The 9,561-nt window shown below is 41.8% G+C and overlaps 1 protein-coding gene across 1 annotated transcript; it reads right to left on the minus strand.

The window, feature by feature from the left end:
- On the minus strand, nt 1–5,259 carry LOC102197383 (retinol dehydrogenase 13). The gene is made up of 7 exons (XM_005754462.1): nt 5,073–5,259; nt 3,503–3,621; nt 3,232–3,387; nt 3,054–3,158; nt 2,739–2,951; nt 2,509–2,610; nt 1–760 (listed from the first exon to the last, which is right to left on the minus strand). Exons 1-7 carry the CDS (start codon nt 5,135–5,137, stop codon nt 438–440), a joined length of 1,083 nt encoding a protein of 360 aa, XP_005754519.1. The 5' UTR covers nt 5,138–5,259; the 3' UTR covers nt 1–437.
- Between the last annotated feature and the right edge of the window lie 4,302 nt (nt 5,260–9,561).

A 9,561-nucleotide genomic window follows, 5' to 3' on the forward strand; every position in this document is an offset into this window, starting at 1 on the left:
TGCTGGTGTGTATTTTAATGTGCAAGGTTTCAACTCCACAGAAAGCAGGACGTTGGTGTGATTTTGACATAAAAAACAAAACAACATTATGTTTGTTTTATGGTAGGTTTTTAGGAGTATGTTGAAAACCCTCTTTCACTTTTTTGCTCATAATGACATGGTAGCACTTTATTTTAAAACTTCTTGCATTTTATCACTAGAACAAGCAGAGAAAAGTCAGAAATACAAACTGGATGTAACTTTGAATCCGTAAGTGTGTTTCAAAGTTACAGATTCTCTTTAAAAGAGAGAACATCCTGAGGCAGGAACATAAATGAACATACAAAAGACTGCTATTATAGAGACACTCAGACTCAAAGTCTGAGACAGAGAATTGTTCCTGTGTCTGGCACAGCTCAAGTGATAAAGGTCCATTATTTCCTGCTGGCTCAGAGGACCTATAGGCCTACAGTGCTGACAGCTGCTCCTACATTCTGCCCGAGTGTCTGCGCTGGGTTTGTCTGTGCAGCTTTGTTCTGGCCTTCCGCTGATGGGTTTGACACGCTGGGCTGTCCTTCGTGCTCCAGACCCACCAGCCTGCTGCTGACTTCCCACAGCCTACAAGCTGCCTCATCGTCCAGGGCCTGGGGCGCTGGTTCCTTTTCGGTCATAACATCATAGTACCGCCCCGTCACCCCCTCCAGCTCCTCAGACACGGCCAGGTAGACACTGGGCTGGGCCCCGTGCTCTGGGCTTTTCACCAACAATGAGAAAAAGGGACCTGGGAGGAAAGGTTCATTTTAATTCAACACCAAAAACTTTGCTTTCCACAGTAGAAAATGTTTATGTAGCCAAGAGGATTCAAACCACATGTAAAGAAGCAGGAGGTGGATCTGACTGAGTAACATTAGCTTTAAACACACGCCGCTTTATCCTCCTACAACATCATCCTCTATTAGATGCAACTTGCAACTGGGAACTTGCAGGCCCTTTTTCTTAGGTTTTAAGGTGTTTTTATTTTTATTTATTTATTTTTGAAGTATTAGTATTATAGCCTAACCCTTATCCACAGATAAGGGCTTTAATTATTAAGTCCAAACCCTGGAATTTGCATTCCCTTAGCAGTAAAGTACATTCACAGCTTTAAAAAATATAGAAGGAAGTTGTCGTTGAAATCCTCATCTCCTGTGTTGGAGTTGCCAGGGTAACACTATACACTTAGAAAGAATATAGGTTAGAGGCAGGGAGGGGGCTGCATCAGTGTTTTATATACAGTGTAAGTGAACAACATTGCCACACTGCTGGTGTTTGATTTAAGAGGCTTTAATAGAACTGGGATGTCATTTCTTTGCTGATTAATATTTTAGATTATTTTACAGTACTGTGAAAAGGTCTTGAGCAAGCCTTCACTTCTTTATATTTTGCTGGAAAATGTGAAATATGTGCAGCGACTTATTGAAACACCTGCAAACATAATTTTCTTGGATGTTGGCTGCTTTTGTTCTGTTCTCTGTCAAGATGATCCCACACTAGCTCAATAACGTCGAGGTCCGGGCTCTGCTGAGACCAATCCATGACCGATTGTGTTCCCCTGTGTGTTTTTCTATCCAGCTATGCTTTTACTGCATTGGCAGTGTGTTCAGGATCATTGTTGTGCTGAAAAACAAAGCCATTACCACTCAGATGTTTTCCAGATGGTGGATTGAAATCTGATGGCACTTTTCTGTGTTCAAAGAAGTCTTTTAGAAATCCTGGGGAAGTATTTCTCAAGACCACCATAATAAAAGAGCAAGTCTGGCTCATTGAAAGCAAAATATAAAGAAATGGGAAGTGGCTCAAGACTTTTGCACAGCACTGTATGTCGAGAACCAGAGAAATAAATGTGCAGCACCTGCATTTTAGTTTTAAACAGTATAAAGGATGAACGTAGCTACTGTGACATCCAAAAGTCCCATTTTGGGTAACAGCTTATGATGAATATGTTGTTAGTCAATAAGCGAGTGGAAAATACCACAGATAATCCTACTTTTTGAAACATGGCATGACCAACGTTTACAAAATAGATTTAAGTTTGTATTCAGTATAATTAAACCCATGAATTTAGCAGGAAAGCATTTACATAGGTGAAGACAGAAAGCAGATTTCCCTCAGATGTCTTTTTGCAACTACATCTATCGCCATCTGGTGGTGTTCAGACAGATTGCATCAGCTTTCTGCATCAGCTTTATTTTTCCAACCCAGAAGCTACAACCATGTTTTACACTGTCTGTAATTGTGCTATTAAAAACTACATGACTTTGAGCGGTAACATGAGTTACAGTTAAAATTCATTTGTCACAGCGTTGAGCTATGCAACTAAAATTAAATAGAACTTATTTTAGATGTGTGTTACGTTATTTTAAATTTCCCCCCCAATTAATAAGAAAAAAAGAACAGTTCCTCTCCCGATGTGTTAGCGTCTACACAGACTGGGCTAAGTGTGGTGAGCTTTTATTGATTCGGGATCCAGTAAGGAAACGGGATACTCACTGAGCAGAGAGCTCGAGAACTGTGATTGGTGAAGGCCAGTGTGCCTCCCGAGCTCCGTGGCAACAACTCCCGGGTGCACCGCATTCACTGTGACTCCTGTGCCTGTTGCACACAGCATTGTTTAAAAATACATACCGCACATATACGTGTCCACTGGCCAATTACAAACAAGAACACAGGCCGTACTCTCTCCCACACATGCCCACATATACAGCAGCCAGTAGACTTGCCTTGTAATCGCTTGGCGAGCTCTCTGGTGAACAGAACATTGGCAAGCTTGCTCTGACAGTACGCCTGCTTGGTATCAAACTTCTTTTTCTCCCAGTTCAAGTCCTCAAAGTCAAGCTTTCCAACAATGTGGGCGAGAGAGGCCAGGTTGATCACTCTGCTGGGGGCGGACTCTTTCAACTTATCCAGCAGAAGATTTGTCAGTAAGAAGTGGCCTGGTGGGAGACAAACTCAGAATCAGCTCGTGACGGACGAAGGGAAATTTCACTGGAATGCATAGTCAGTCTAGCTTGTGATTTTTAGAGGTTAGTGTGTACCTAAGTGATTCACTCCAAACTGCATGTCAAAGCCGTCCTCTGTCTTCCACTGTGGACACCTCATGACCCCAGCATTGTTTATCAGTATGTCCACATGCGGCTCCTCTACAGTAGAAACAGTGTTACAGAAGCAGGCTTTACTCCCGTACCTGAAACTGAACTGTTCTGGGTTCATCACCTTGTTTGATCCTCTCTGCAAACTCTCGGATTGACTTCATGGAGGCCAGGTCGAGGCGACGTGCATAAACGTGAGGATTCAGGGTTTTCCCCCGAATTTCCTTTGCAGCCGCTTCGCACTTCTCCATATCGCGACATCCCATAATAATCCGACCACCTGATGATGTTGAGAATTTTTTTATTTTTTATTTTTTAAAGGCAAGGTGTGTCAGTGAGAGAAAAGTAGTTGCACCTTTTTGCACCAAATCAGAGGGGAATCAGGTTCTCCATACCTCTTCTAGCCAGTTCTCGGGCAGTCTCTTTTCCAATGCCTGTGTTAGCTCCTGTTATAACCACAGTCTTTTCATTAATGGTAGCCTTACTAGGACACCGGCCTCCAGTCATGCGGTCTCTATGAAAATAATTAAACAAAGGTTTATTGGTATCTTAGTCAAACACTGGAGACTGCCACTCACCCTCCTGAAGGATGTCTCAGTTCTTTAAATGTACCTCGAGAAGGAGCAAAAAGAAGCCGTGAGCATGACACACAGATCACTGAGTGTCAAAACTTTCTGCCAACTCATCTGGCAGCATCAGCAAAACAGTGAGCAGATGATTCAGGTGCATCTCACATTATGCTGGGACTGCTTTAGAATGACAGCTCTGAAGCAACATCTAAGTTTGTTAAAGGCCCTGACTCCTTTCTCGCCTGCTCTGCTTGCATCTCAGGTGGGAGGTTAAGTCAAGTCAATTTTATTGATACGCCACGTTTAAAAACAACAAGACTTGACCTAAAGTGGGTTTTTCTTCAGTTCAGGCGAATAAATCAACATCGTAAGCCTAAAACACAAAGAGAGGAGGCGAGGACATGCAGAAAGTAAGAAATGAGAAGAGCGGCAAGATTTATTTCACTCGAGCAAACAACCAGAGGTCGTCACACCTGTGAACATTACATAACCACCCTCAGATCTCAGTTCACAGCTTAATTGGCCTGCAGCAGCTAATCTACATAGCTGCTTTTATAACTCAGCATTACTGTTGTTTTTCTATCCAGCCATCGATTTTCTTAACCACTGGGCAAGTCAGGGTCGTGGGAGGGCAGGGTACCCAGGGAGAACATGCCACCACACAGGATTATTGCCTGTAAAGTGCTTCGTACTTATTTAACAGGACGTTCCTCACAGTGAGAAGGTCCTGGGTTCAAATGGGGAGTTTGCAAGCTCTCCGGCTTCCTCCAACAGTCCAAACACATGCATGGGTTAGGTTAATGAAATGAAATCAGAGAGGCCTTACAGTGTGTCAGTCTGAGAAGGGAGCCTGCATTAACACAGTGTCTGAAATGTTCATTCTGCCGGTTTTATGTGTTTCATCACATTACCAGAAAAAAACCTGATCCGGTATCGACTTGATATTGTATTGCCCGCTCTAAGTTCAGCATATAGCCCGATGAATTGTGTTGGATAAATAAATTGCTTATAATAAGCTTCCTTTATAGGTTAAAAGTATTGCACAGCACTACCCAAAATGTTCTTGTTTTTGTTCTAAGTAAGGCAGAACATCAAAAATCACCCTGCCTTCACGCTCTTTAATGTGCGAACAGAATTTCATTAACACCTTTTGAATCTGTAAACTCTGCTCTATTCAGCTATACCATTTAGCCAAGAAGGCTGTACCTTGTGGGGTTGTGTAAGAGTGAAGTGTTTCCCTTTCAGTTACTCCAAAAACTACTAAATAACGTGACAATACCCAGTATGACGACTCTCTGTCACTGAATTGAATGCACTTGAGAAATGACACATTTCCAGTGTAAATTAAGCACCCAGAAACATCGCAGTGTCCTCATGATGATGATTAGTTACTCACTTCAGTAAAACAGCGCATCCAAACACTGTTCCAAAGACAGACACGGGTAAAATATATCTGCTCATAACTTCGGAATAAAAAAAAAAAACAATCAAAAACGAACTAACGTATCCACGCCTGATTTAAAAACACTACTGATTAGGAAGACAAGGTTACACGCGCGTAAATTTTGCGTCATCGCCCTGTGACGGGCCCATTGCAATGTGGGAAATGTAGTTTCTGAGACAAGGAAACGGCTTGAAACTTGGACAGTCTGGTTTGTGTCACTTTGATTATGACATTAAAATTTTCTTAATGTCTGTGAACGCATCAATAGTCAACATTGATCGCTTTTATTTCTCTTAAAAATAAAATAGTACTTTCTAATGACAAAATAAAAGACTGGGGAAATGGCATAAAGTGGGAATATAAAGAATAAGAGTCAGTAGACAGCAAGAATCCACCAGCCTAAGTTTCAATTCAGTAGGGTACTTTTCTCCAGTATTTATTTAAAGGTCAAGTTTCCACACGTTTTGGTTTTCCACAGTTCAAAATAATCCCCTTTTAACCTACACGAAGCCAAAAAGTAGTTTGTCTTCTGTCTTCAGCTACTCACTTTGGTTTCTCTTATTTTAAGGCCACACTCCCTTTAAGCCAGCTTTCTTCTGATTGGCTGCTCCTCACAAACAGCTGTACTTCTTTGACATCACACAGGACCAAAAGTAGAAAAAAAAAGATCTGAAATTACATGTTTGCAGGAGTCTAAAACCTGTGCTTTTGCCTAAGAAGACATATGCTGATGTCATTATTTAAAATGTCCATTTTTTATATATGAGCATCTAACATTTTAATAGGGTATGACATTAAATAAGAAAATCTTCTTCTTTAAAATACTTTTTTACCACTCAAAGCAAATGTTGCAACAGTTCCCAGATATTTAGTTGATGGAAAGGGTTGTTAAGGTCGCTAACTAGTCTTCATATTCATGTGGAAACAGAAAGGTTTGTCCCATCTCTGAGGGAACTTTCTGCTTTTGTACTTTTCCTTCTTCTTGGCTGATCCAATTACCCAATATGGGTCACGGGGGGCTGGAGCCTATTCTAGCTGTTGGGTGAGAGAGTACATCCTGGACAGAGAGACAGAGAGAGGCAAAAAAAAAAAAACCCATTTGCGGCCACACCTATGATCAGTTTAGAATCACCAGTTAACCTAACCAACTGTCTTTGGACTGTGGGTGGAAGAAGGCTTTTCTGGTTCTTGAGGCCTTGTGTAAATTCCTCTTAGGACACTGCGGTTCGAAGTGAAGCTAGGATACAAAGTAATGCAGTAAACACTACATGAAGATGAATTTGAGAACATGGAAAAAAAAAACAAGGCCATCATCTTTCAAGAGGCGGAAAACTTTAGGTGACACACAAAAAAGTGAAAACTGGGACGTGAGTTTTGTGCCTGGAAAAAAAAAGGAGTGAGGAGGGGAGGAGAGGAGTAGCAGCCCTAGTTGTTCACAGCTTGGAGGTGTGTGTGTTTGTGTCCTCAGTGTATTTGACCCTTCATGCTCTCTGCTGTCGGCGCACAGTTCTTGACCTTCACGATGATTTATGACAGCTCCGTTCCCACGATAACCCCGAGGAAAGTCTTCGCCTCGCTGCCTGTTGGCCTAATGGTGCAGCGCACTGTGAGACACCTGAATGCCTCCGAGAGCTGCTGAAGATGCAGCTATTCAATATCCAGCACTTCCCCAACAAGGATTAAAACAACATGGGTCAGATTTTTTCACTTTCAGGAAACTAAAGATCACATTCCCCTGTGCTGCCCCTTTTTATACGAGTCATTCTTCTTTTTCCTAAAACCTTAGCTGCCATAACAGCTTATTTTTCACTGTCAATATGTAATCTGAGTATACCTTGCCTCTCTTTGTTATTTCGATGCTGGGTGAAAAGGGAAAATAAGGAAAAGTATAAGGAGCACAGTTTGCTGGTCTGATATAAATTAGCAGTCCAATCACTTCCACGTATAAAAACAAGAGGATGTATACAACCAAACACCTAGACGTGCAGACTGCTTCTACAAACATTTGTGAAAGAATGGATCGCTTTAAGAAAACAACTAAAGAGACAGAAACTATTATGAAAACTGGTTTATTTTATATCTCCTAGTTTGAAATGAAGCAATAAAAACATGTATAAAACATCACAAACTGTAACATTATACAAATGCTTACGTCCTATCCTGCTGATGCAGTGGAGACATCTTCCAGTGACAGTCTTTATCCGTGTGTGTGTGTGAGGAGGCTCCTAAACCCACCGATACAGAAGTGCATGTTCACAACTCCCTCTGTGCAGGCGGAGTCAGGACCCTCCTCACCCTGGGTGAAGAGGAGTGGTGCTGTGGCCAGTCAGGTATGACTCTGTCCACTCTCAGCTGCCCTGCAAAGCAATAACACAAGAAAGACTTAATTTTAACACAAAACAGCATTTCCATAGTAGGTAGCTGCAGCATGTTGTTAAAATGCTATTTTAAACTCAACATATATACACAATAACTATAAATAAACTTAGACCTACAGTACTGTAGGACGATGATTTATACCAGCTATTGGAAGCATTTAGTCTTCAAGACAGTTTGTAGCCAATATGAGGTGATAACTTAACACAGCACCACTCTCCAGTTTGTAACTTGGTCATCCATCCTTCTCATCGGGTTGGGGTAAGGCTGTCTTCTGGGTGGAGCATCTCTCTGTGTTAGCGCCGTCTGGAATGCTGGGAGAGGACAAGCGTAAAGCACCTGAAGACAAAAAGACAAAGAGAAAAGGATGAATTCACAGATCACTGATTTGTTCAATTTACTTTTCTTCTGTTATGTGTTTTCACCTTACCTGTGATCCCTTAGCCACAGGCTATATCTTATGTAAAAACAAGAGACTACAGTCAGTTCACGACATCATTTTTAAACCATTTCTACTTATTTGTGTTGACATTAAGTACGGACTTACCTTTGTCCTGCATGGTGAGCTAGAGCGTGAGAAAAAATATGTAAGTCATTTAAACAGTTACCTGTGATATTAACAAAAATAGAAGTAACAACACCTAAAACACTACCTTACAGTCACACAGGCAATGTCACATATTAAGAAAAAAAACAATACATTTCACATGTGTTAGTTAATATTCTTTAAAAGTCAGATATTCTTAGTTAGCTGTGTTACAAACATCACAAGACACAAAGGCTTAACTTAAACATTACAAAGTTAATTAAAAAGTAAAGGATATTCACAAGAAGCTGTCCTCAAAGCAAGAAAGTGTCTTGCAAACACTGAAAGACGCAAAGGCCAACTTAAATGTTTAAAGTTTAAGAACAAGTTCTAACATCACCTAGTCAGGGTCACTGTCATCAAGTGAAAGGTTAAAAGGCCTGTCCCAGAGGCGTCTGAGACCAAAAGAACCTGATGATGTTGAAGGGCCACAGAACGTGTCATCACTTACCTTGCACCTCTTTGCACTTACCTCTTCAGTGCAGATGTCTTCTCTGCTTCTCTTTGCTGAGGAGGTGAGAACTGAGGTTGAAGGAGAAGCTTCGTGAGAAGAGGGGGAGGATGAGAGAAGGATATACTCACCATACTCACCTTTACTGACACGCTGGGTATCAGTGTCCTGTTCTTCATCAGAAGAGGGGGAGGATGAGAGAAGGATATACTCAAGTGGAAGTGATTGGGAATGACAGTAACTCAGCCACGGTGTGCTGAGGGACATAATGCCCAGAGGTCAACAACTTTCTGCAGTCTTTGGCTACAGACCTCCAAACTTCATGTGGCCTTCAGATTAGATCAAGAACAGCACATAGAGAGCTTCATGGAATATGTTTCCATGTGTTCTATGGAGTGATGAATAACACTTTCCTGTCTGCCAATCCGATGGATGAGTCTAGGTTTGGCAGTTGCCAATAGAATGGCAGTTTTCTGACTGCATTGTGGCATGTGTAAAGTTTGGTGTCGGGTTGTTTTTTAGAGGTTGGGCTCGGCCCCTTCATTCCAGCGAAAGGAACTCTTAATGCCTCCGCATATCAAGAACTTTTGGACAATTTCAAGCTCCCAACTTTGCGGGAACAGTTTGCCGATGGCCCCTTCATGTTCCAACATGACTACGCACCAGTGCCCAAAGCAAGGTCCACAAAGACTTGGATGAGCTAATTTGGTTTGGAAGAACTTGACTTGAGAGTCTTGACCTAAACCTGAGAGAACACCTTTGGGGTGAATCAGAGTGGAGACTGTGAGGCAGGCCTTCGCATCCAAGATCAGTGCCTGACCTCACAAATGCATTTGTGGAAGAGTGGTCAAAAGTTCCAATAAACACACTCCTAAACCTTATGGAAAGCCAAAGGTGGACCAACATCTTATTAAACCCCATGGATCAATAGTGGATGTCACTAAAAAATCATAAACGTGTGAAAGCATTGCATTCTCCAAACAAACCCAGCCATTACATCACGGCGTTTTCCTCAGTCCAATCTGTTG

This window comes from Pundamilia nyererei, unplaced genomic scaffold (assembly GCF_000239375.1).
Source record: "Pundamilia nyererei isolate P.nyererei 1_Seehausen unplaced genomic scaffold, PunNye1.0 scaffold00570, whole genome shotgun sequence".
NCBI lineage: Eukaryota > Metazoa > Chordata > Actinopteri > Cichliformes > Cichlidae > Pundamilia > Pundamilia nyererei.